We start from the raw sequence: 26,588 nt of genomic DNA on the forward strand, positions 1-26,588 counted from the left end.
CAGGATGGGATGGGGGACGGGTGTGGAAGGCATCCATCTCCTCTCCTCCTTTCTTTTAATATTTTGTTAAAGGAGCAACATTTTGAACCAGGGCCACTTATGGCTCTGTGCTTACTGCTGTGGTGAGGCGAGATGAGGTGAAGGGTGCCCTCTGCTGGTGAAACATGAGATGACGGGCGGGTGGACAGCTGGATGGAAATGGATCAGGACAGCACACTGGTGTTCTGTGAATCCACATCTTGCAGATTCATGACATCTGTACTTACTCCGCTCTCATATATTGGGTTGTCAAAAGCCGACTCCTCTGTCATGTTGTCATACGGCGGCAAGGACGATGGCATTCTGATAGACTTCCCTTGGAGCCTGAGTAAAGAGAAGAGGAGCAGGGAACATTATGTGGAGGCTCATTTGAATTGCAAAGGTAATGAATAAAGTTTTAGCCTTTTTCTTACTTTGCAAAGTAGATGTAAATCCCGAGGACAACCACCAAGATGACTGCAGCTGGAATCAAAACTGCAAGGGCAACATTGGTTCCCTCGATGTCATAGTCCTCATTAACAACTAAAAAGAAGAAAAAAAGGAAAAAAAATGCAGGTATTCTTTCTGTAAAATACTGAAGAAATAATGAAATAATCATAATAGGATTGCAATGATACCGCAGTGCCTCATAACATGACTTACCATCCAGCCTGCGTTCGTTCACATATTGGGTTGAGGATGCTGCAAAAGACCAATTGCACTTTAGTGAGTAGTCGGCCCAAAAGTCAGCGTTAGTGTTAGCACTGTATATTCTATTCCACTAAAGTACAAAATACAGTCCTGACAATACATTCACAAACTGCCACAGAATCAACAGCATGTCATAAGCTGCAGAACTAGGTCAAATAGTATTTACCAAATATTCCGAACATTGTAAGATAAAACATTTGCCATGTTGTGTTGGACTACATAGGTGTGATTTACCTCTGCAGGCAGGGGGCGTGCTGTTCCACTGCGACGGGTGTCCCGGGACACAGTGGATGGTGGGCTCCCCCTGTAGCTCATAGCCTGAGTGGCAGGAGAAGGTCAGCGTCTCTCCTGCCTGGTAGAAAGCCTTTTCAGAGCTCTGCACACTGGTGGAGGCAGCACCGGGGTTCCTGCATGGCTCGTACTTTTCAGCTGAGAGGACACAGGTAGGACGATGTCTTAGTACATCATAGAAATATGCTTGTTGTGTATCATTTTCAACAGCTCAAACACACTCATGAACACGTGGAAGTGCACAAACACCCATGGACACGTAGAAAAACAACCTGTCAATCCAGCACATAAACAAGAAGGCACATAAAAATCTACCCACACATCAACTGGCAGAACAAGTCATTTATTTTCTACTTCATGACAGTGAAGAGTGGGACCTATCAATTTCCAACAGCAGGGACCGGATGTGGCAAAAATGCACAAACATGTATCTTGATAACAATTTTAAAAAATGTTTCAACAATGCTGTGCAAATCACACTTTCTAATGATTTTATCTAATTAAAATTTTTTTCTGTATTAACCCAATATTTAGCATAGACTGTGTAACTTCTACAAGCGTGGCTACTGCAGAACTACATTGAAAGGGTCAGAAAACTTTGAAGACAGTGTAACAAGATTCAAATGCAAGATTTTGTAGATCTGATCTTGTGCTTCCATATAATGTAAAAAAAAAAAAAAGTCCTCGTGGCTGCGGTGTGTCACAAATGAAACAACAGTAACACAAAGGTGATTACATAGATGTTTAAATCATTATACCGGGTGTTTCAAAAGTAGGTATACCAGTTTTAATAATATGATTGAAAAGGAAGCTGTATAAGTTCAGGCATTTTTAACATATTTAGTCATTTTAATAAAATAATTAAACACTCAATAGTCTGTAAATAATAGGTGTATGGAAGCAGTAAAAACATTGTATAATACAAAGAGTATCAATAATGTATATAAAAATGCATTCCTACTTTTGAAACACACAATATATTGGAAATTGGTGTGTGTGTGTGTGTGTGTGTGTGTGTGTGTGTGTCTGTGTGTGTGTGTGTGTGTGTGTGTCTTGTCTGACTTACGGACACACTTGGGCAACCTGTTGCTCCACTTGGGGGTGGCTGAGTCTCGGTTGTAGCAGGTGAGCAGACCGCTGCCTGACAGGATGTAGCCTTTATTACAGATGTACTGAACTGTGGACCCGACTGTGAAGCGGCTGCCTGTGATCACCTTCTGACTGTGCTCCACACTCCCTGGGTCCTGACACGTCATGACTGCTCCAACACAAACACATATGATTATGATGATTATATTACGATTTTTAGGATTATAAATAATATTATTGGTAGTATTAGTAGTTGTAGTAGTAGCAGTAGTACAATAGTAATAATAAAAACTCTATGTAACAAGCTTTTTCTATACTATATAATTAACAAGTTATGAACAGATAACCTATATTATCAATCTCTTTCCATACCAGTTTTGATTATATTTGTATATTTATTTTGTCAATTTTTAGATTGTAGTTATGTGTAGTTTGCCCCGTATTAATCTAAGTATTTGATCAGTAATATTCTTCCTTCATGGCAAAAATCACTAGTCAGTGTTATCAGTTGTTGTTGTGAACTACTGGTTCTTGTTAGCTTCCAATTACTAGAAACTGCATTTAATTGGTGGCCTAGAGTCTAATACATTACCCAAAATTCATCATAAATATTCCCGCCACTAGATGATCGCTCAGGTTTTATTTACATCTGGCATACTGATGCATCATGACACCCTGACACCACTCTGCTCAGTGCCAATTACACAAAATGTCATTCAGAAAATTTGTGACCAGCAAAGTTTAAGTCACTTTAATCTGCACAAATATTATGTAGACGCTAGATGTCAGCCATGTGAGTTTAATTCTGCAGTCTATTATAGTCTGCTCACTATGACAGGTAAAGCAGTAGATTAAGGGAATATATGAGCGGCCTGGTTCAACCCTCGCTCGCTGTCCTTGTGAGCGAATGGAGAAATGACTGAATATCCTGTACTGTCCTCTCTCACCTTCCTCACATCTCGGCACGTCTCCGCTCCACGTGAGATCCCACTGGCACATGAGGATCTCTGAGCCTACCAACTCATACCCAGGGTAGCACTGGTAGGTGATCACCGTGCCGTGGATCAGGTCAGGATGGGATGTGCTCTTCCAGCCATTGGTGATCTCTGGCAGCTCGGAGCAGGTGTCATTCCTTGGCACCTCTGTTAGCGTTGGACATGGAGTGGATGGTGTTACATGGTGTTGGTTGGAGGGAAAGTGAGAGAACGGGGGATGGAGAATGAAGAATTACATTAGAATGATAAGGAAAGACTATGTCATTGGGGTTAAACATTAGTTCTTGTATGAAGAACATTACATTTCCAATTCTTTATACAGCTGGACCCAGGCTCTAAAGGGACACACGGAAGGGAGTTACTCAAGGGAATTACTAGTAATACACAGTAGCATCCTGTGCAGGGAATGAACTAGATTATATGAAATAGTAGTGGTTGGGGAGAAAAATGTAAATTTGAAGGGACAGAAGCCTGTGAAGTTTGCTAGGAGGAACGCAGCATGTGGTTTGGCACCAGCCAATCTTCACCTCCCTAACTGCAGCACACACGGCCGAGCACACAAAGCACCGGGCAAATCCAGCTGATGTGCACCCTATTATTGTGTTTCTGTGTTTGTTGCCGTCTAATCCTGTGCACCTGGGCTAATTCAGAAGGCAGGGAGGGAGGGAGAGAGAGAGAGAGAGAGAGAGAGAGAGAGAGAAAGAGAAAGAGAGAGAGCAACAGATAAAGACATGCTGGGAGCCTGCTAGCTTCTATGCATGAGTAATATTTTATATTCTTCACGTCTTAATCTTTTCCTCTCTTACTAAGTTCTAGCAGTGGTTTCTTGTTTTTGTCATATAAAGAGAAAGTCCACCCCAAAATAGAGTCACATATTGTATATTATTCTCATGATCTTGCACAGTTGAGTCATGATTTACAGTATGAACATGAGCATGTCCCTCTCAAAGCTTGAAGTAAGACAGCCAACACTTTAATGTGTGATGTTATCAAGCAACACTTCCTGAAGCTGCTCCACAAACAGAAGACCAACATGGACCCAGTGACAGCACCCAGAGTGATTTACTATGGGAATGGGATGCACTATCTGGTTCTTAGAGCGGCAATAACATCGAGTACATTTGACTTTAAAAGCTCAAACACTCCACTCCATTGAATCCACAGTCAGCCTTTCATGAATTGTCAATGGAGCAGCTCCAGAACGTGGCGCTTGATGATAGATATGACAGATTTCCATTAAGCCAATATTAGGCTTAATGGATTCAAGCTTTGGGAGATACAGTAGTAATTCACATTCACAAGTGTTGACTGAAATTACTAAGATCATAGGAATAGCATATGACAATTCTGTTTTAGTGCATATTGTCCCCTTAAGTTCAGGCATGAGTTTGTATTCCAACTTCTGATTGACATCAAACCAGTTTTCATTCAGTAAATTGGCAGCATTAAAGGGAGATTAACTGAAAAGGAAAATGTAGTTATTTAATAAAAAAGACACCTTAATCAAAGCTAAAAAAAAAAAAAAAAAAAAAAGAAAAACAACTAAAAAACATGTTCTCAAAACCAGAGCCTCACCAAAGAAGTGGACCACAAAGCCATTGTTGTAGCCATATATGTTGGTGGCAGGATCTGACTGAAACTGGATGGTGACATCGGCCATGGAAGTGTAGAGCTTGAAGTGGGGCCTCGTGCCGCTGTACTGGCCCAGGATGTTGGCCGTCAAGTCATCACCATCATAGAAGGTCAGGAGGTCATTCTTACCCACATGGAGACTAGGAGGAACAAGAAGAAATAATGGGTGACTATTTTGCCACAGGACTGATGATATGAATCATAAACAGTAGAGTACAGCCACTATGCGGAATGCTACGTGTCTGCGGTTGTGTGTATTTGCTGTGTGACCTGTATTTTCTTTAGTCGATGCGAGATAACACACAAGGCAACGTCAGCACTTGGTAAAATTAAATTCTGTTTATATTGGATGGATCTGATGTGAAATAAACACTAAATAATTCAGGATTTATTTCTCTTCTCCCCTGCATTGCTCTCATGAATATGTACAAAAAAGTATATTTGCAAATATGAGTGCATAATAAGGAACTCCAAATTCCCTCTTCCTTCGTTTTTCATACTCACTACGGGAAATCTATGTCAACTCCATGAGTAAATGAGAAGCTGAAATAATGTCCACTATTAGAGAAGAGAGAGAAGAGAAATTCATGAGATTGCTCAAGTTGCCACAGCTTGACCTTTGCATTACTTAAAAACCGACAAAACCGGCCACAGTCCCTGGCAACCAGGAAGAAGAAAAGGCCATAGATACTGTAAGTAAGTAAATGTCTAATAAACAATCTAAATATCTAAATATTGCCATGTCCATTGTAATGCTTATACAGTATGTATGTAAAATTGAATTCAAGCCAGTGCACTAGAAAAATCCACAGCTTGATAGAATCCCTGCTGTCACTGATTAACTTAAGAATGCATTAACCTTTCCATTTGGAGATTCATGAGTCCCTGCCCTCTTTACAGAGCAAGAGTAAAGCTTGACATTTATTCAGAGACGGGAGAGGGAGAAAGGGGAAAAATATAATAAGCCACGCAACTTGTAGTTCCCTGCTGATATAATCAACAGGGAAAACTCTGGTTGCTCTTTATGCGCCTTAAGGCAGGTGTCAAAATAGCAGTGCAGATCTCTGTATGATTGTCTTGTGTTAATATTCACAGGCTGTGTTGGGGAACACTTAGAAGTGATAAAAAAAAAAGGAGAGTACCATTCTCCAAACATGTCATTGGTAGGAGCAATGCTCCTGTAGCTATCAATCACCTGTCTCCTGCATCAGCTGCTCAGCATATTTACTCTGCATCTAAATGTATGATCAAGTGCACACAATTATTCTCAAGGACTATTTTTAAATGGTTATTATGAAATACCGCTGCCAGCCATTCTCCCTCCCTTCGCACATATTATTGCCAATTGCAGATTGCGATGCCTGAAAAATCATATTTCTCAACCGCAGTTGTGATCACACCCTGCTCTCAGATCATTTCCAGCATTTGAAGTGTTTGTCTCTCTTTGTCTTGACTTACACACTGCAAAAATATCCAGTATCCAAGTCATTTAGTCTAATGTTGAGTCTTGTTTACCTGAAAAACTCTGCCAATGGGGTGAGATCATTTCACTTGATTCCAATGCAATTTCACATTTTTTCAGTTTTTTTGTGACATTATGTTGAAATAACGGCAACAAGTGGATGTGCATTGGAAACAAGTTCAATTATAGTGAAGTTTGCATGTATGTTTGCAGAGAGATATGCAAAGTTTTTGTCAAATTAATTCATAGTCCAAATGTAAACAAATGGGTAGTAGCCTAATGCCCCAAAAAAAAACAAGCACAGATCCTGTACAGACCCACGGCGCGTGTTCAATTCTATGCTCTGAAGCACTGCGACACGGTTAAATTACCTAATTCCACTAATGTTACTTAAATACCACAAGGTAACGTTAAAGTCACCTACCGTTAAAGTTTGTAGGGCAGCGAAGACAAGTTACTGTCTACAAATCCCCGTTACTGACTGTGGAATGTCAAATTTCACTTTTGTTTTTACACCGGGAGACTCTGTGGATTGAATGCAATGCTGCTGGTCTGCTGTCTGTACATCATTTTAGATCCATTTCTATACAGTGAGCAACTTTTGATTTTGTGCCTCTGTATGGGAAACACTGCATCTCACAGTCAAAAACGCCCTCTACAGGCCATCTGACGAAGCGCATCATCTCACTAAGCGTCACCTGACTGACTGACTGACCTGAATTTGCCCCGTGATGCCCTCGGCTGCGCCGTGGGGAAAAAGGATGTACAATTACAGAAATTCCATTCTCAATTTGACTAACAGAGACCTTGAGTTTAAGACTAACATTGTGTGTGTGTGGCCACTAAGTATGAGATTTTAATATGCATAGAGAAAGTGTAGTCATTGGCTCCAACATCTGGATCCACTTTTACCCCTGTGGGACTAGTAACCACTCCTGCCACAACATACTCTTCTGTTCTTCCTATCTGCTCTACTCTACTTCACCATCCTATTGTATCATTAAAGAAGAACATAATATGCCTGCTGCATTTTGGAAAATTGAAAAAAAACCACAAAAAAAATGCACTAATGCTTCTTTATTGCTAAACCTGAAATGGTTTGAGTATATTTGCAATGTGCATCTGTGGCAAACTACGATGAATATAAACCTGTATTTGAAGTTAGGTTAAGAAAGTTGCCAAAATCTTATTTTCTGTAAACAACATTGCATTATTAACATTGCAACATTAAGCAACATTAACCAAGAATCTACCTAATTATATCCATTTTTGACCATGTATGGTCAAAATCCCTGATTGTGGCTTCAAGCAGCCCTTGTTAAGCCCACAGGAGAAGATGTTAGCTAAGAGGAAAACACAGTCAGAGCCACTGGCAGATGCCACAATCTTCTTGCACAATGTGCCGGTGGAGAAATTTGGGCAAAAAATCTCCCAGCCCCAACTGCAGAACACAAATAATAGATGTCATGTCAGATGCATGAATGAGAGCAAAACGAGGTGAAGACTGACAATGCTCTCCCTCTGGTTGGTGGGACAGCTATAGGGACAAATTAAACCTCCATATTCGCTCTAAACCCTGAAGCAATGTAATACAACAAACAATGACTGTGGGTAGAAGTGACAATTGAAAATTGACAGGTTGACATGAATAAAGTAGGCTGACAATGCCAGTTTCCATGTCTGGTCCTTTAGAGAACACACCAAGCGTATCCCAGTGCCTATGAAAATTACACTTGTTGAAGTGTAGTAATGTCAGTGCGTCAGGAGAATTAGCTGATGTTCTGTCACCTGGATTGGCAGGTTAACCTTTTTTGACTTGTGCTGGGGTTGATTGTGTTTAGAATTGCTTCATATTCTTTCTTAACTGTTATGTAAACACCCAGTGCTTGGTTTCTGTAGGCCAACTGCCTTTTGGTATAACTGCTTAAAGCCTTATTTCACACATATTCTGTTAATGATAAGACCCACCCTGATACACAATCAGCGATTGAGCTGAATCACACCTGATAGGGATTGTTTGTCGTTGGTAGTAGTATCTGCATCTCAGATCCTCTACACCAGTGGTGATAGAGTGGCAGCCTCACCTTACTCGGCTTTGTCACAATAAAACAAGAGAGTCCATCTGTGAAGTCCATCGAGGAACATCACGGCCCATTGGTTTGTATTTTTGTTCTTGTTTCTGCCTCCATATCTCATACTTCACCTCTATCCCAATTCTCTCCCCCGCCTGTTGTTCATGTCAACAAGGCTATCCACCTCATCATCGCACTGTATCTCACTTTATCTGTTCCCAAAGGTCTCCTTGCACTCAGACTACCAGAGAGGGAGAGCTGTGGAACTGTCAGTCGGCAATCTTACCTTATGCTTACCTCCTGTCTCTGCATTTCATTGCCCTCACCACAGAGAATACAGCAACACACACTGTATAGCTTCAGCCATTCTCCTTAGGGCCATGGTGGTGGCACAGATTTGCTCATCTCTCCTACAGTACATGGAGATTTCTTCTTCCTCTTATTTCACACTTCACACTATTTCTTCATTTCTATTCTATGCTTTCACTATAACCCATCCTGCTCCCCTTCGCATTGTTGTACCTTATCAACCCCCAGGTCTACTTGATGATTTCCTAGAAGAGCTCAAGACCATCGCTGCTGATCTGCATCCTTTCCTGACCACCATCATCAACTCCTCACTGATGTCTAGTCGCGTATCATCTGCCTTCAAGGCAGCTAGAACTACTCCATATGTTTCCCAAAGGATATCGTGACAACAAATTTTCAAGAACTACTTAAAATAAAGGAATCATCAATTTCCTAAGCTGAAAGCATAACAAGTCGATTGAAGAAACCTCAACTTTAAATCAGATATAGGCCTATGTAGTTGTAGCCTAATGATAAAACCATTGGTAACAGAGAAGCAGCTTGTGTCGTGAACAACACATTTGAGCTGCGAGTTTTTTTGCCTAGTGAAATTAACTAATTAAATGAACAAATATCTCGAAGAATGACTTCAAGATATACTCAGCACTACAACATGCTTTGGGAAAGCCACCCCAGTCTGTTGGACCAGTCTGCTTTCAAGGCAGCTCATTCGATTGAGACTCATCTTCATGCTCCTAGATCTGTCTGCTGCCTTTGACACTGTCACGCGACTTGGGGATCTCTGGGTCTGCTCTCACAGGTTTGCCTCCTACCTGTTTGAACAGATTTGTCATGGAGGGAAGCTCTGTCTTCACCTTCTCCACTGGGGTTCCCCAGGGCTCAGTCTTGGGCCTCCTCTTCTTCTATCTTTACACAAAATCTCTTGATTGTGTCATCCCACAACTTATATCATTGCTATTCATACAGCACTCAACTCTATCTTTTCCTTCCTCTAACACTGAGGTTAAGGTGCACATCTCTATTTGATATCTGCCTACCACCTCAAGCTCAGCTATAACAAGACTGAGATGCTCTTCTTTCCTGACATCTGCAACACCTTTATCACTGCTGACAAAACCACAGTGACTCCCACCCAGACTTCCAACAATCTTGGTGTGATTCTAGATAACTGCCATGCAAGGCTGTCATGTAATACTGCAGCCACAACCAAAGCAAAGCCTTCAGATTTTTGTTCTACAACATCAGTAAATCAAACTCTTCCTCACCAGAGACTCAGTAAACCTCCCTCCTGGCTGGGAGCTGCTGTAACTCCTCCAGAATGCTGCAGTCTACCTGGCCTTCAACTTCAACAAAATTTCCCCACCAAGCTCCTCCACTCCCTCCACTGGCTGCCTGTGGCTGCTTGTATTGAATTCAAAACCCTGGTGGTGGTGTACAAGGATGCTAAACAAACTGCGCCTCCAGGCCATAGTCCAGCCTCACACGCCAGCCCATGCTCTGCATTCTGCTGCTACAGGCTGTCTGGCTCTCTTCCCTGTGGCAGCCTGGCCATCACTCCACCCAGACACCATCCCACCTGGCTCCTTAATGGCCTTCCCACTCCAGTCAGGACAGCAGTCACTCCCTGTGCTCTGTTGTAAACTGAAAGCTAATCTCTTCAAGAAATACTTCACATTCTCTCTTCCTTCTCTACTTTCACAAGCTCGTCTTGAAGAAAAAACATCCTACCATCCTCAGTTTTTGTTTCCTTTCCTTACATTTTAGAGTCATATTCATATTCATATGTCTATTGTCAGGGTACTATGACTGTGACCCCTGCACTCCTTACTATTGGTTGATTCTTGGTGAAGTAGGAATTTAAATTCACTTTACTGTTACACTCATTGTAAGTCGATATGGATAAGATCATCACTGAAATGCCTAAAATGTTTGGGCAGCCTGGCAGACAATCAAGAATATTTTGCCATATGTAAACATATTGGCTATATTAATCCCTATAGAGGGTGATGCCTCTGGACAGGTTCCTCTCAAGTAATTACAAAACATTCACTCTCAGAGGTGTTGCACAGTTTGCATAATATGCACTGTTTTAAAAACTGGAAAACTACCCAGGATCCATATCTAGAAATGGGCAAAAACAAATATTGGCTAGAAAGTAGCCTACATCACAAAGTCTCACCTTCAAAACTTCTGAGCATAGACCAATCTCCTTTGTGAGTGCTGTGCTGGTCTTTGGTCAGACTGAGCCTGGATGACTGATAGTAATATTCGAAACGAGCAGGTATAGCCAGATTTAATGGGAAAATGGTCATGGGTGAGGGAGTAAGGCTAGCGGCCTTGAACATAGTTAACGCTCATGGAAAGGGAGGTAAATGCACAACTCTTTTCAGTCAGGATGAAAAAATTAATGAAAAAATTAAAGAAATGAGCTTCTCATACACTTGTTCAGATTTCTCCTTCTTAGATTAAATATTTAAGTATTAGCTTTAAATGCCATGGCTATGGCCTGTGCTCAGTTCGAGGGTGTGTTTGAGAATTGACCTTTATAGAATCCTGCCAAATTCCTCTGCACACCAAGGGCACCGGCTCAATGCTGCAGACTAGGGGGCGACAGCTGTATTCTGCACCAGACTCTGAGCCTTTTGTCTCCTTCACTGACTTGACAAGGTAAATCTAAAGACTCCAGCAACACTTATAGAACGAGGATTGTTTCAAAGTTTCAAGGTCTGAAAAGCGTATCTTCAGACATCTTCTCATATGCATACTTGATTTTAGAAGTGTTCCTGCTTAATGTGAAAATATTCTCTATTCAAGTAAAAAAATGTAGCAATTTATTTCCCGAACACTTCAGTTCTCTTTCTCAAGTAGTCAAGACTTACAGTTAACATGTAATGCTCAGAGTCCCCACAAGAGGACTCTATGGACCCAGGGTGTCCTAGGAACAAACTCCCTGATCCTAAACTGACAAACACTGCCAACACAGTAAAAGAGTTCATCACTGCATTTAATTAGAAAACATTTCTGGAGCTCTGCAATGTACTGTAGATGCTAAGATCAACATTTGAATTGCTGCCGTGTGCAGCGATGTGTCTGCAGGTGGGAATATCAGCTGTAACCTGTTGTCTGCTGCTCATGCTCGAGCCATGCTCCATGCTAATTAGCAGAGAGCCAGCCCTCCTGTTTGGCCTAAATTAATTAATCAGTCCTCATTATGCACAGTGCTCCTCTGTAATTGCCACCACAGGCACAGTGATGAATGATAATACAGAAAACATTCTCATTAATGTAGAAAAGTGTGTGGCCACCCTTATAATGAGACAGCTCTCACCCACAAGAGCCTTTGTCACTTCAACACATATGCATACAACAAACATGCGCACATGTGAGTGAACGCACACACACACACACACACACACACACACACATGCACACACACTCACACGCACACACACACACATACACACACACACACACACACACACACACACACACAAAATACATGCAGCAAAGCCTATAGGGATTCTATTCTCAAGATGAGCGGAGAAGACTGAGTGTAATTGTAGGGTCTGCAGGGATCAGACAAGCTGTGGGTTTCTGCTGCTATGAAGGCCATGCATGACCAACCTTGAGATAAACCAGAGCTGGCCACAACACCATTAATTTACAGAAAGTGGCCTCATGTGGCTTGGATTAATATAAATTTAAGGCTTGTACAATTTAAAAAGAATATATCTGAATGATAAATGAATCTCCTTTATTCCTACATGAAAAACAAAAAAAGAAAAACATTCTCTCTGATCTTTTTTACCCTCGGGTGCACTGGTTGACTTTCCACATCAGACATTAACCGTTGAGTCTTAATCTCAAGCTGAGGTACATGGAGGCAGCCAGGCCATGAAGCCCTGTGTGTGGTATCTAGGTGGTGTGTGTCATTGGTACCCTCTCTTGCTATTATTCCCTTTTATCTGTGGCTCTTATTTGAGTGCTGACTCATATCTGAGCCTGTATGCCTGACAGATACAGTTTGGGGAATTAGGTGCATTGTGGCCAGCAGAGGCATACAAGATAAGACTGACCTAGTGAGAAAGCCATCCACCCTTCCATCACACCCTCTGCCCACTCTCTATCTCATAGCAGAGGCTCCTGAGCTCCGAGGAAATCGCTGTAACTTGTAGTTATCTTTTACTCTTGGTTAATCTAGATATTAGACTTAACTTCAGCAACTTCTACTATATTAAAAAGGAATTTTCAATACGGACATTATTTACTTGTTTGCTCTCTACCTGAAGACCATATTCTCTCAACAATACCCCTCTGTGAACACTTAATCTTAAGTATTTTACATTTTTTATCATCTCTCTGAGGTGAATTTAACACTATATGGGATAATTGTCCATCAGCTGACATAAAACGAAATCAAACTAATTTCAATAACTCTTAAAACAGCATGATTTTTATGCAAAAATACACCCATCTTATCAACCTAAATCACAAAGTGAGACTGCAACAGCGAAGAGCGTCCCCATTCCCCCCCTAACTGAAACCCCTGTAGATTTGTCCTATTTGCTCAAATTAGTTTCTGGTGTTGGGTATGGTGACCAGCAGGAAATCTTAGCGCATGGGAAGTGAAGAATTGAAACTCAACAGCGAAATACAAAACTGGTTCCTGAACAGCAGCGAGTTCTCTGCTGAGACAAAGCTGAACTCCCCAGCGATGACTGAACCTGCTGCAAAAACATTTTCTTCACCACCTCCACCCTCACCAGCCACTAAGAAGAAAAACAAATAGGTCCAAGGAGTGTGCAGTTTACTGTGCAGGTTACATGATTTCTGGATATTATCCTCAAAATTGAAATTGACTTGTTATGTGAGATTATGCACATAATAAATCACTTTATTTTTTTCAGTGAAATGCCCCTTTAAGTGTACATAATAAGACATGTACAAGACTAAAGACTAGGTGTAGCCTGTTGTACCACCATGGACCATTCTGAGCAGCATCCATGTTATATTTGCAGCATGACATATCAATAATTTGTTCAGAAGTTCATATGGAGGTATTGCAATCTTTTGCAGTGATGGATTTAACATAAAAATGGGAAGATCTTGATTAGGAATGTAAATGAACGCATAAATGACCATTCAATAGTCTCAGTTTTTTTTGTCAGTACCTCTGATTTCCTACAACCTCAAGCAGTATTGCCGCTGGTTTAATTTTAACCTCTCTGAACCCTCTTCTGTGCAACAGCTTTAGGCAAAAACACAAACCACTTACACTGTGTTGTGCCCTGTATAGCATGCATGCGTATGGAAACAGCACTGCATATTGTGGGAATCACTTGAACGTATCAAATGGATATATTAGTACTGTAAATGGATATGTAAGCTAAGCAAACAAAGATACAAATCCAGATGTTTGGTTTGGAAGTGCAGAGTAACATGAAAGCAACGAGCCTTCCAGCCTGTGATCATTTCCAGATAGCTTAAGAGCAATAACTGGTATGGACTGATCTGACGAGAAAGCAGAGGATGAACAAAAGGTCAGAAGTAATCGTGGAACATCTGTGGTCCACTGGAAGTGTAGTGAAGGAGTGTGTGTGTGTGTGTGTGTACTCAAGGGTGACCATTCGTGTGTGAGCGATGGGTGAAAGAAGGAGAAACAGCGAGTGCACCTGTATTTGTGTGTGGATGAGTGTGTTTTCACTGCTGTATGTGTGTGTGTGTGTGTTTGTGTGTGTATGTTGAATTACTGTTGAGAAGGCTGGATAAGTGGCTCGGAGTAGTTCACTGCCAGAGCATATTCATTTCAAAGCCAACTCTGAGACACACACCAGGGAAGGGGGAGCATAGAGGCTTACTGGCTAATCTGGTCAGAGAGTGAGCTGGAAGCAACACAGAATTCTTAATGTAGTGGATGAAAAAAAATCTAATTAGTGACTGCAACCACTGAAACACTCCCCCTTGTGCATGTTGTGTGGTGTGTCTATGTGAGCGAGAGAGAAAGAAAGAACGAGAAAGCGAGAGAGAGAGAGAGAGAGAGAGAGAGAGCGTGATTGTGTCTATCTCCATGCGCAGGAGGGACAGTGTTAAGCATCTTGAGGTGACCCCGGCCTCCACCCTGACCTCCCTGTGTGAGTACTAGCCTTACACCTGAGCGCCGTCTCTTACACTTGGATGTCGAGCATGATCCGCTTGTCCTCTTCCACGTGGATGCCCCAGATGCAGTCCTGCCCTTTGTCATAGGCCTCGGGCCAATTAGGAGACAGCACCACGCCGGCAGAGTCTGTGATCTCCCCGCTGCACACAGCTGTAACACACAGACGCTCCAGGTGAACACTGAGAGACAAATATATGCAGTGTAGCTGATTTCAAGACACAGTGCAGTTTGGAAATCGCACAAAATCTAGCATGTAAATAATAATAAGCGTGCAAATTCTAATGTGCAGGTAACATAAGGAAATACATTGAAAATATATGTCTATACATGGAATACTGTGTGACTTCATAGGATGGAAGTTCAGTGTTAGCACTTGAAACACAATGAAAATCGACTGCACAGTCGCATACTACCACTAATAGCTTGGTGACCATGACCCAGACGAGCAGAAATGAAATTTTCTTATATCTAGCTTTACTGGAAAGCTTTTCAATTTGACTTTGTGGTAGAATGACCATGCAGGCAACAAAGAATAGGAGTAAGGTCAGTGTGCAGTGTGTGGGAAGAGAGGAGAGAGAGACAGAGAGAGAGGGAGAGAAAGAGAGAGGGAGAGGGCTTAGGGGTAAAGCGCTATATAGTATGGTGCATAGTCTTTGTGGTGGGGCAGCGTTCCTCCCAGGCCAACTATTGTATGCCTTTAATCTTCGGCACTACTAAAATCTACCCTGCAAGCACACAGACGAAAGTACGTCATTATTACAATTTTAAGTGGAAAGTTATCAAGGATCAGAGGAAAGCAGCTTAGGAGGATATCGTTAGCTGCCAGTGGTCCTTATTATTTGAATTTAAAAAAGCTTCACTGAGTCTTACAGTGATCAAGCAGACAATGAAAGTCCTCCTGGTCAGCCGTGTCTAGTTGTATGCTCTTCTCTAGTGGAAATACATTTTGGAAAAGATTTAATGTCCCAGAATTACTCGAGCGGATGAAATCTGTCTGACTCACCCCTGCAGGCCGGCTCAGTCTCGTTCCACTGTGGGTTCTGTACATCCACACACTCGATCACGACAGAGCCTTGCTCCAGAGTGTAGCCCGGGTCGCAGGAGAATTCAACCACTGATCCCACACTGTAGGTGGAGTCGCTACTGCTGAAGTTGCCGTACTTCACAAAGGGCTCATAGCACATTCCTTTTGCAAAAGCTTGGGACACAAAAACACAAGACATCAAACACAAGTGACTGGATACATCAGTGTACATCAGCGAAATCATTCTACGCTGCAAAAAATCTTCATCTTAACGAGTCATTTAGTCTATTATTGAGTCCTAAAATCGTAATTTTCTTAAAATAAGTGAAAAAATCTGCCAGTGAGGTTAGGTAATTTCACTTGTTTCCAGTACAAGTCAGCTTGTTTCAAGAATTTTGTAGAATCAAGTGCCATTTTCTTGATAGAAGTGCAGTGATCTGCCTTATTCTGACTTGTTTCAAGATATTGAAACAAACAAATTTTAAAACTAGAAAATTTCTGAAACAAGTGAAACTGCATTGGAAACAAATTTAGTTATCTCACCTCATTGGCAGAATTTTTCTCTTAGTTTAAGAAAAATAAGATCTGAATGTTAAATATGAGACTAAATGACTTTTTTGCAGTGTATATGATGATCAAGACTCATACAAACAGGTTGCACAATGTGAAACTGCATGATCAACCTGCCTTCGTATCTGATGGCTGCACCAGTGGAGGTGATTGTGCCGTCTGTGGTAAACTCTACAAACAGGTAACGTCCAGTACTGAGCACACCCTCATTGGGCAAGTACTCCACCTCATAGGAGTCGTACACAGGAGGAGAGTCGATGTTGTTCCCATTCTTAATCAGCAGCCTGAAACACACACAGAGAAGGGAGATGGGATCAAAGAGACCTAAGCGAGCCTTAAGAGAATCATAAAAAGGAAGTTACAAGCTTTCTGAAAGCTGCTCACTGTTCCATCGGTGGCTGTAATAACCTTGTGATAACATTCTCAGCCGCTCGGTACTGAGGTGATGACTTTGTTAAATGGCCGTTTGTGGGCATTTGTGACCATAGCGACGAGGATCGGTAGTTATGGAAGGGAAATGTAATGAAATCGCTTCTCCCTACCTCCGAGTAGCCTCTGTAGTCCTTTCAATTAATTTGCATGATGGAATACTGTTAATGGCTTAAAATGATAAAAGGCCCTTTCAGATTCATCTGTCAAACCCTAAAGATTTTGGTCATTCAGTACCATTGAGAGATTTAATGGTCTATCCTCAGCCACGCTGTTATTCAGTGAAATCGAGTTTAAGGTTTGGTGCCATTTATCAGCTCAACACACACACACACACACACACAAATTCTCACACTCACACACTGGTTTTGCTCTCGATGCCTGCTTGATTTTTGCGGTGTGCATACTCTACCTGTCATCGTCTTCTGCCAGAGCCACCTTCTCAAAGTGAATGTGCAGCCGGTGGCCCTCAGGAGCCTCAAGGACCCAGTGGCAGGTCAGATTGTTGCTGTAGTTTCCAGGGAAACCGGGAGAGACAATGCGGCCATAGGTGGCATTTTTTATCATTCCTCCGCAGGATGCTAGATAAACAGAGAGAGGGAGAGAGAGGGGAGAGGGAGAAGACACAGAGAAACGAGTTGGGTTGGGGGTTGAGACTGAACAGGAAAAGAAATGACACTGATTATGGTCGGGGTTTTAGAGAGACAGAGATTGCATCAATATCCAATGCACTGGAGCTGGGCTACAGTAGGTGGCTCACCCGGGTCTAAGTGTGTGTGACTCTGTGTGATGGACTTGTAAGGGGAACAGCACAGCAGCAGAGGTAACACTATCAGGGCAAAGCAGCTGCAGGCAGGCAGGGAGAAAGGCTGGAACTGGCAGATGAGCCTTCACCAGCAGGAGAAGGAAAGTCATGCAGCCCAGTTCTAATTAAGGCAGCCAGGTCCAATGGCCTTGTTGTGCCCTGTCTCCGAAGAATATCTCCCTGTGCTGCTAATCACATGCAAACACACTCATTTGGCCTTGGAGTGTAACTAATCAACTCAGAGGACGAGACAACGTAGTGAAAGCTCTTGTAAAGCTTCAAACCACCTGTATGTTTAAAGGGAAGCTGAAGGGAATATGCTGACAATATAGCAATTTATATAAGTGGCTATTATATTGTGCATCATTTAAAGCAAAAACAGTTTCTGGCTGATTTTGAATAATAATGCAGTATCATGATATAATTTCACAAAGATTCTTGGAATAAAGGTATTAATATATTTAATCCAATTGCATAAAAAAAGTTTGTTTTTACAAGTCCGCCCTTCAGCCAGTGTTTCTGCTTGAATCTAAATGAGTACAAAGAAGATATGAATCCCAAACAAACAGGTACTTGATGCTGCAGTGAACATACAATAAATCCCAATTAACCTTGAGGCACAAGGAGACCAATAAGAGAGAGTCAATTTATGCTAGGTCTAATTAATTTTTGAGCTGTTCTGTTGTTGCTGTGGTTCAGTAGCGCTCTGTGCTCCCTGAAGGAGGCCACTTCATTACCCTGACTTGAGAATACACAGCTTCCAGTGTTGATGCGCTAACATGTGTTTGTCAGGGAACCCGCACTCCTTACCCACACATCTGGGCTCCTTCCCACTCCAGTAAGGCGTGGTAGCGTTGCGGCAGGTGAGCATTTTGGGGCCTTGCAACTTGTAGCCAGTGAAACAGCGGAAGTAGGCTTCTCCACCAGCATGGAGGTGAGTCACAGACACTTCTCCACCAGCAGGCTCTTTGGGGAAAGCACAACTCAGGACAAAGGCTAGTGAGAAAGAAAAAGATCAAGAGAAGGGAAAAAAGGGGGAGGGAAAGAGGGAAGAGAGCTAGTTTAATTAACAAAATAATTATCCAATTTCAGTATAATTCCTTTTTTTTCATGTGGTTCTCTAGGCAGCTCTTCGGCCCAAAATTAGCCCAAAAATCACTTGATACTGGAATGCATGATTTGATTATTGCCACATGAAGCCCAGCCCCTGTTGAATGAATGGGGCTCACATGGGCCACCTATGACTGGATCTAAATATGGGGGAAAATAATTCTCACTTAGCGTAAGTATTGTTGTTGATTTCAGTTGTCTTAATGTGACTAAAAAATATGAAACACAGCATTGTTCCTGTGGTCTAAGGGGTGATTGGTTAAAGAATTGACAGTACTTTGATGCAGCAAAAGGTTTCATCTTCACATATAGGTTCCACTTACATGAACAGATTTTTTTAACCATGTTGGGTTTAAACATCAGCTCTGTGATGAAAGTGTAAATACTGACATGAAAGATCGAGTCACACTATAGTGGACCAATAGAGGGTGCTATAAAGGTCTCAAATTCCTTCCCCCCCCCCCCCCCCCCCCCCCCCGTTTGACTGAGACCTGAAACCTATATTTGCGTCTATTTCTCCTGATGAATAACTTTGCCATGAGACCCATTTGGTCTGCCAGTAATTTTTGACTCGATTTTGAGTATCTTCTCACAAACTCTAAGTCTGAGGAAGGTGTCATAAGGTTTTTGGTATAAAAAAGTGTCAAGTTGTTTTGTCATTGTATAAACCAAAAACATGGTTATAGCAAGTTTTGACACTAAGAAAAATTGAGCTTTTAGATGCATATGTTTCAAACCTCAGCATATCATTTGACCAGGCAAAATCCAATCCTGGACACAAAGATCCAATTCTGGCCAAAACAAACAGCCGACGGTGTTAACTGGCTCCACAAAATAATCCCCCGTGTCCTGCAATGCTAATATGTATAATCCTTGCTGTTTTGTTGTGTTGCATTGTTGACTGTCTCATTACCTCTTCTCTCCAAACCAAGAAAACAAGCAAAAAAACTAAGAAATACATACCATTATCTGTCCGAAGGATTCAAAAGGTACAAGGTTTGCAATGTTATAATTCTCTCTCTCTCTCTCTCTCTCTCTCTCTCTCTCTCTCTATCTCTCTGTCTATCTCACACACATACACACACACTCACACACACACAGTGGCGTATGAATCAAGCGGGGATGTTTTGTCACCAACCTCCTACTTTGTTTATAAACACTCAGCTCCGGCTCTTTTAATTAATTGCAGTTTAAAAGTACATCTGCAAATGTAGAGAGACAGGATTGCAATACTACAGTAATTAATAACTCTGTGTGGTCCGGTGTAACTACTGCAAAGACTTTGACAAATGGAAAAGTTGCTGATCAGTTGAACATCATAGCGGGCCTGTAATGTGATAGTTGGAAGAGGAATTGCCTCTGTAGCGCTTGTCAAAGAGCTGTGATTCCAGCACAGTAAGATCAATGTTCTTGGACTTGCTTTGCATTGTTGTCCTGTCCCTGTTTTTAAACAAATGGTGTACGATGGGATGGAGTTCACATGGATAATGGATTGGGCTAACCAAGTCTGTAATGGAAGCTATTAAACAACCTTCTTCTCCTGTCTAATAACCACACGGTTCTCCCTCATTAGTGTGGGCACTTTGATGATCAGACTAAAACTTTTAAACTTCTGAAAGTGTGCGAACAATAGAACAAGCAGCATAATTGGATCTGCTATGTAAAAATATTGCAAAAACATTGTTATTGTAGGGCAGCAAAATTATAGGAACCTTTTGAGAGTTGCAGCTTCTTTACTCAAAATTTTGCGAGTTGCTTCATTATGTTTCAGCTTAATGGACTGTATGCAAACCCTAAATCACTAGGAGCTGGTAGATGGAGAAGACGACGAAGAAAAGGGCACATCGGAGGACTGTGTGCATACACAACAAAACTGCAATCTTAAAGCAATTATGAAAATACTGTGTAAGACATGGGTCATGTAAACACCTAAATATACTTATGTTAATTTGATCGAGGTCTATTTGATGTATAATGCTTTAGTTGTACAGTTGAAGGGTTCCACCATCATTACAGTAAACCTGTGTATAGAAGTTTTCTTGAGTTAATTTCTACAGCTGCTATCTTTGCTTACATCCAGCTTTTATTGCTTGAGTCTCAACACATATTAGTGAAAGTCACATTAGAGAACTATCACTAAGTACTGGAAAATGCACTTCTACTTGCATGCATCAACTAGGTAGAATTGGCAGAACCAACCTCCCATCAGCAATTTTATAAATGTTACACATGTTCAAGGAATTTGATAGCCACTGTACAGTGATTTACAACTTGTCTCTCACTGTTTTGAGTTTGGAGCTGGCAGAGCAACGGGTGCATGTAGGAAAGGAAAGTTCAGGTCACACAGATAAAACCATAGTTTTGAAGTCTTTGCATAAACAGATGCTGAGCAAGTGGAGGTGAAACAGTGCAGGAGATGTGCGTAAGTACATGGGCAGCACAGTTGTCTACAAAACAAAGCTGTTTAGGCATTTGGCAGATGCTCTGAGAAACAGGGCACCATAATAGTCCAAGTAGCATGAGTTAAAAGAATTGATTAGACACTAAGCAGCAGGTTGGATTAGAAGTGCTTTCATTCCAGCAATGGTTTGTAAATGAAAAATGACACATCAGTGGTGTTTTTAGCAGGGGCCTTGAAGGCAAATTGGATATTCAAAAATGTCATTCCATCAATCTTTGAACTTCAACTCAAGGGAATACAGCCCTAAATGCATAATACCCCTGAAGGCTTACGAAACGGCCGCCATCCAGTATGTTTTAATCTATTGACTTAGGTTTTTCTTTTACACAAGCCACTGGTTTCCACCATAATGAAACAGGCATTTTCTCTGGCAGTAAATCAGTGAGCCACAGGGACCAGGTACACCCGCCCCTGGGTCATCCATTCAATTCATAGTTTATCACTAGCTCCAATGAACCTAGTTATTGCCATTATCATAGCAGCATTTACATCCCTATTGAGCATGCAGTAGGGGAGCCAGAGGCAAAAAAAATGTCGAGCCAATTCCTGAAGTATTAAATTACGTGCTGCCTCCATTCCGTTAGATGTGGTACTGGGCCATAAAGTCTGATTGTTTTGCTATTACAAATAATGGATCCACAGTGCAGGCAGCCAGGAAGATTAGCTGATGGTAAGGCCGCAGGCAACAGATGTAGAGCTTATGTCTTTAGTTATTGTTCCCCTGTAGAGGAGAGGGAACAGTCACACTGGTGATACTCAGGTAAACCTGCGTTTTCGCTAGATGGACTGGCATTTCAGATGAAATTGCTGCTTTTGCAGGAACACTGGTTTTAGGGTTGTCAAAATCCCCCAAAAATGTCAAAAATATCTGTCAGTTACAGTAAATTACCCACTACTAGTGCTGAATATTGTCAAGAATCTTTTAAGACAATGTGATTTTGACGAGATGGGTGACAATACAATACAATTGTAAGTTGTAAAAGTTGTAACAGTGGACATCTATCGTGTACATTTTCTGACTTAAATTTACAGAGAACTGATTCAATCAAAACATTGTATGGTTATGATTATTGTGATATACTGTATAGTTTAGGGGATAAATTATTCCAAAAACTAAAATATAAAATTGTTCAATAATTTATAAACCTTGTTCATCTACCGAGGTCCTGGACACCAAGGTCCTTCCTCACCCTATCACACAGAGTGAGGCTTGTATCCACGATCTCAGTCTTTCGGTCACTACTCAAATCTTGACCGGTAAATCGAGAGTTTTGCTTTGTGGCCCCGCTCTCTCTTCCCCATAATACAACACCTGCATTACTGCAGCCAAAGCCCCTAACAGGTGATCAGTTTCCTTCTTACCCTCACTCCTGAATAAAACCCTGAGATACCTGAACTCCTCCACTTAGGGCAGCTGCTCTCCCCTGCTCAAAACAAATATAACAACATATCTAATGAACTACAGGCTATTCATTTAATACATTTTTTATTTAACAAATTTACACTGATTTACAATCTTACATTTTTTCAATGCCTCTCTTGAACTTATGTTTTTCTTTGTCCTTATTTACATGTGCAATAACAATTGATTTTTAATTTCTCCTTTTGAATATATATCTGTTATGCTATATATCCTTTTTGTCTGTGCTTTGTCTTTCTGCATTATATGTATTGTAGTGTAATATAATGTATAATGAATCTGTAAGTTCAAGTTCAAGTTTGTTTATTTATATAGCCCTTTATCACAAGCATGTCTCAAAAGGAATTTGATTCAATGGGTTTTGTTCAGCCCTCTCAAAAGTTTCTACAGAATTTTTTTTTTCCCTAAAATAAATAGGAATAAAACTGTTCCTGAAATAAAATCCACTGTTATGCTCCTGTTATTAATGTGTTCTATTCTGTTGCTTTCACATTTTTCATTTGCCTGGCTTCTTCTTAGTCAAATGGAGAATGTCGCTCAGCCAATATTGGACAAATGTTGTTGATTAAGGCACAATGGACAAGCTGAAGAAGCCAGTGATTGCAAGCTAACCATCATGTGAAACAAACAAATTAAATCCATGTAATGTCACAGATGTCTTTTAACTGCCACATCTCCTTTTTATTCAATTGATAAATAGATTGTCCCATAATATGTGACCTCTTGGCCCTTATGGCCGAGCTGGAATTATTATTATTAAGTGATTTTGTGAAATATAGACCAGAAATCAATGGTGTTGCTGATGGCAACAATGTTCTACAGGCATTATTGACTGGCAGTAACTAATCAGCTGTAGTGACAAGGTGGCAGGAAGACCTCCCACCACTGGCAGCGATCCACTACATGCTACAAGTCCTGAGTAGCATTGATGAGATGCCGTCTGTAGTCCCAAGTTATTTCTCTTTAATTGCCTTTATTGAGTAAATGACCATTAAAATTGAGTTTTTAACTCAACCACATAAATATCAATAGGGCATATCATGGCAGAACTGCGGTCTGGCTTTCTACAACTGAATCACTTTCCCAGAGACAACACTATTGATCTTTCTTTAAAATGCAGTGGCTTGGTGCAGAGCCAGGTCATGGGGCTTGGATACAGTAACAACAGTCTTCCACAAGTCACCAGTAATCTGTCCAGGACTGCTTTCATAGCAGTACATTCAAAACAGCTGAATGCATGACCATTGACCAGTGATGGACAATCATCAGCAGGGGAATTTGTCTCCTTGGAAACACTTTGTACTGTCTATATGTCAAGGCTACAACTACTTAGCCTATGGTGGATATTCTGTAAACACACCATCTCTAACATACCATCATCAAATGAATTACGTAATAACCATTTGCATTAGAATTCGTGGGCTTATTTCTATCTGTGTATTTCATTATTTCCCATTATTTCCTCACTTATAGTTTCCAATACTCTGTACCGGATGGGATTTAGGTAACACTTCAAACACAAGTGTGCCAATTTATTAGGTCAAAATGTCAATCATTTCAATTTAATTTCAAATAATGCCTATCTTGGCAATAGCAGTTTCCATCCAAAAAAAGGTTAGCCTCAGGTTAGCCATGAAAATCTGCATGTGTCATATTAAATTGAATCATGGAGAAACAATGCTCATTAATGCAAATAATGTTCCTTTTTTTAATTAGACACTACATTCCTCAACCACTCTGTTAAAGGGTCGGAGAATAAAGCTTTTAAAACAATTCTATTTGCCAAAATGAATTAAAGGAATAAACTTTTTGGCACACAAATTATTTTTTAAACCTACCATTGTGCGACAATACGATTAGCAGTTTCACTTCTTTGTCTCTAGCATTTATTCACATTGTACATGTTTAGTGGATAGTTGCTAAAGATAGCACACTACACTCAATACTGGACTGAGTTGAAACTGCAACCAATCCTCATCACACAACAAGAAGTTGATCAACTACATATCTCCAAAAATTGTGATATTGTGAAAGTGATATACCCATCTTCCAACCCCCACTCTACACATACAAACAGTGAAACAGACATAATCATGTTCCAGTGTCAAGTGTGCTGCTAATGTTATAGAGGCATCCATCAGTCTGCCATCACAGGCAGAGCTAACGCTGCAGCAGATATTAATTACCCTGAGCTGAGACCCGTCTCTCCACAGATCTGTCTCCTTCTCCACGCTTGTCCAATCACATTTCTCACAGCCCATTATGAAGGACAAGGTGATACTGCGCTTACCAAGGAGATGAACACAAATTGAAATATCTCCAGCAATCTTAACGCTAATAGCCTTTGAAAAATTTGCAGGGATAGGCAAAAGTTTCTGTCATGGTTTTGGAAACAGATTAAAAAAATGCAATCAGATTAATCTAAATGTCCTTGGCAGATACACTTCTGTGAAAAAAAAACAACTGCTGATGATGAAATCAAATCAATCTTCATCATCTTAAAATTATCAATTTTATGTTGGTGATAACCAGCTTGAAAAAAGTAACATAGTGGTTAGAATAACAAAATAAAAAAATAATATTTTTATTTTTATTATTATTATTCATTGAAAATATTAACAATTTATGTTAATTCATCACTGTATCTAAATTCTTGTTTGTGTGACAGCTAACTCCACATATCTTACTAGAGTATACATTTTATAAGCCACTATTCCTGGCAACAATTACTGTATAATTTATAGTCTCTCAGGGAAAGCGTTTTACAGGGTCATAACAACTGATATCAATTAAAGTGAACTGGAATACCTACAGTAGCATGGAATCAGACACAGTGAGTTACAGCAGTGAATCATTTCAACATGCTGTGTATTTCACATCAGGCCTTGTTAGAAATGGAAATTGCCTGTTCAGTTTGTCAACATGAATCCCTCTTTGTTACAAAGAATTAGTAACTGCAGCCAGGACTTACACACAGAAAAATAAAGGTGCAAAATTATTCTCCATACTTTATATTGTGCAATTGCAAATGAGGCAATACAAGGGCAGATAAACAACAAGCACAGATCCTGTATAGACCCACGGCGTGTGTGTTCAATTCAGTTCACTGCACTGAAGCATTACGATGTGGTTATCAGTTAAATAATTCCAATAATTCCTAACGTCACTTAAATACCACAGGTAATAACGGACCGCAGAAGATGTGGATGTCTGTAAATTGACGGCAAAGAGTGTGGCTCAATGTGTGAGATCCTATATGGCATTATCAGTATGGGACTCAATGTGGCATGTAGCCCATAGGCGAGAGGCCACCTCTTAGTCAAAGACGCCCACTAGAGGCCATCTCATGAAGGGACATCTCACTAAGCGTTACCTGACTGACCTGAATTTGCCTCATGATGCCCTCGGCTGCTCCATGGGAAAAACACAATGCAGGTGTCTGAGCAAAGGCATCTATAAATGAACCATTTTCGGCACCTTTATTTTTCTGTGTGTACTTGTCTGTCTCTCTGTCTCTCTCTCTGTCTATCTCTGTTTCTCTCTCTCTCTCTATATATATATATATACATATATATATAAACGTATATACAGTCTATCTCCCTATCTATCTATCTGTCTGCAAGAGATGCTGCTCGATATCTCACCTCATGCAAGATGCTTTAAATAACTGTGGTTACTTGTGACTTTTAGAATTTATTTGAAGAGTTTACTGATTAATTTTAAGGAACATCTGGGTCTAGCTCCCATCAGTATCTCATCTTCTAACCCCTTTAAGCTGAGGCACAGCCTGTAATCCTCAAACACTTTCTGGTCATTTCAATGTCTAGACTAAAGCTATGGGGGATCAGGCCATCTCCATGATGGCCCCTAGGCTTTTTGGCAGCTTGCTTGAGGAGGTCAGACTAGCTAAATCAGTGTCCTCTTTAAAATGCATTTAATAATCAAACCATTACGAGTTTGTAGTTGTTTTGAAATTTCCTTCTTTTTTTTCACAGTATATTTCATTTTCTCTACTTTGATTCATTCCATATAC

The 26,588-nt window shown here is 40.8% G+C and overlaps 1 protein-coding gene across 1 annotated transcript in view; it reads right to left on the reverse strand.

The window, feature by feature from the left end:
• Positions 1-203: 203 nt before the first annotated feature.
• Positions 204-26,588, reverse strand: part of LOC139931809 (seizure protein 6 homolog) — a 103,939-nt gene continuing 77,554 nt past the window's right edge. Inside the window, exons 6-17 of the mRNA XM_071925411.2 lie at positions 18,375-18,560; positions 17,172-17,340; positions 16,448-16,614; positions 15,740-15,934; positions 14,748-14,886; positions 4,680-4,876; positions 3,057-3,251; positions 2,087-2,278; positions 964-1,158; positions 682-720; positions 453-561; positions 204-363 (exon numbers count right to left, since the gene is read on the reverse strand). Of these exons, the coding sequence (XP_071781512.2) occupies positions 204-363; positions 453-561; positions 682-720; positions 964-1,158; positions 2,087-2,278; positions 3,057-3,251; positions 4,680-4,876; positions 14,748-14,886; positions 15,740-15,934; positions 16,448-16,614; positions 17,172-17,340; positions 18,375-18,560 (1,943 nt within the window). The remainder of the gene's footprint in view (positions 364-452; positions 562-681; positions 721-963; positions 1,159-2,086; positions 2,279-3,056; positions 3,252-4,679; positions 4,877-14,747; positions 14,887-15,739; positions 15,935-16,447; positions 16,615-17,171; positions 17,341-18,374; positions 18,561-26,588) is intronic.

This window comes from Centroberyx gerrardi, chromosome 11 (assembly GCF_048128805.1).
Source record: "Centroberyx gerrardi isolate f3 chromosome 11, fCenGer3.hap1.cur.20231027, whole genome shotgun sequence".
NCBI classification, from domain to species: domain Eukaryota; kingdom Metazoa; phylum Chordata; class Actinopteri; order Beryciformes; family Berycidae; genus Centroberyx; species Centroberyx gerrardi.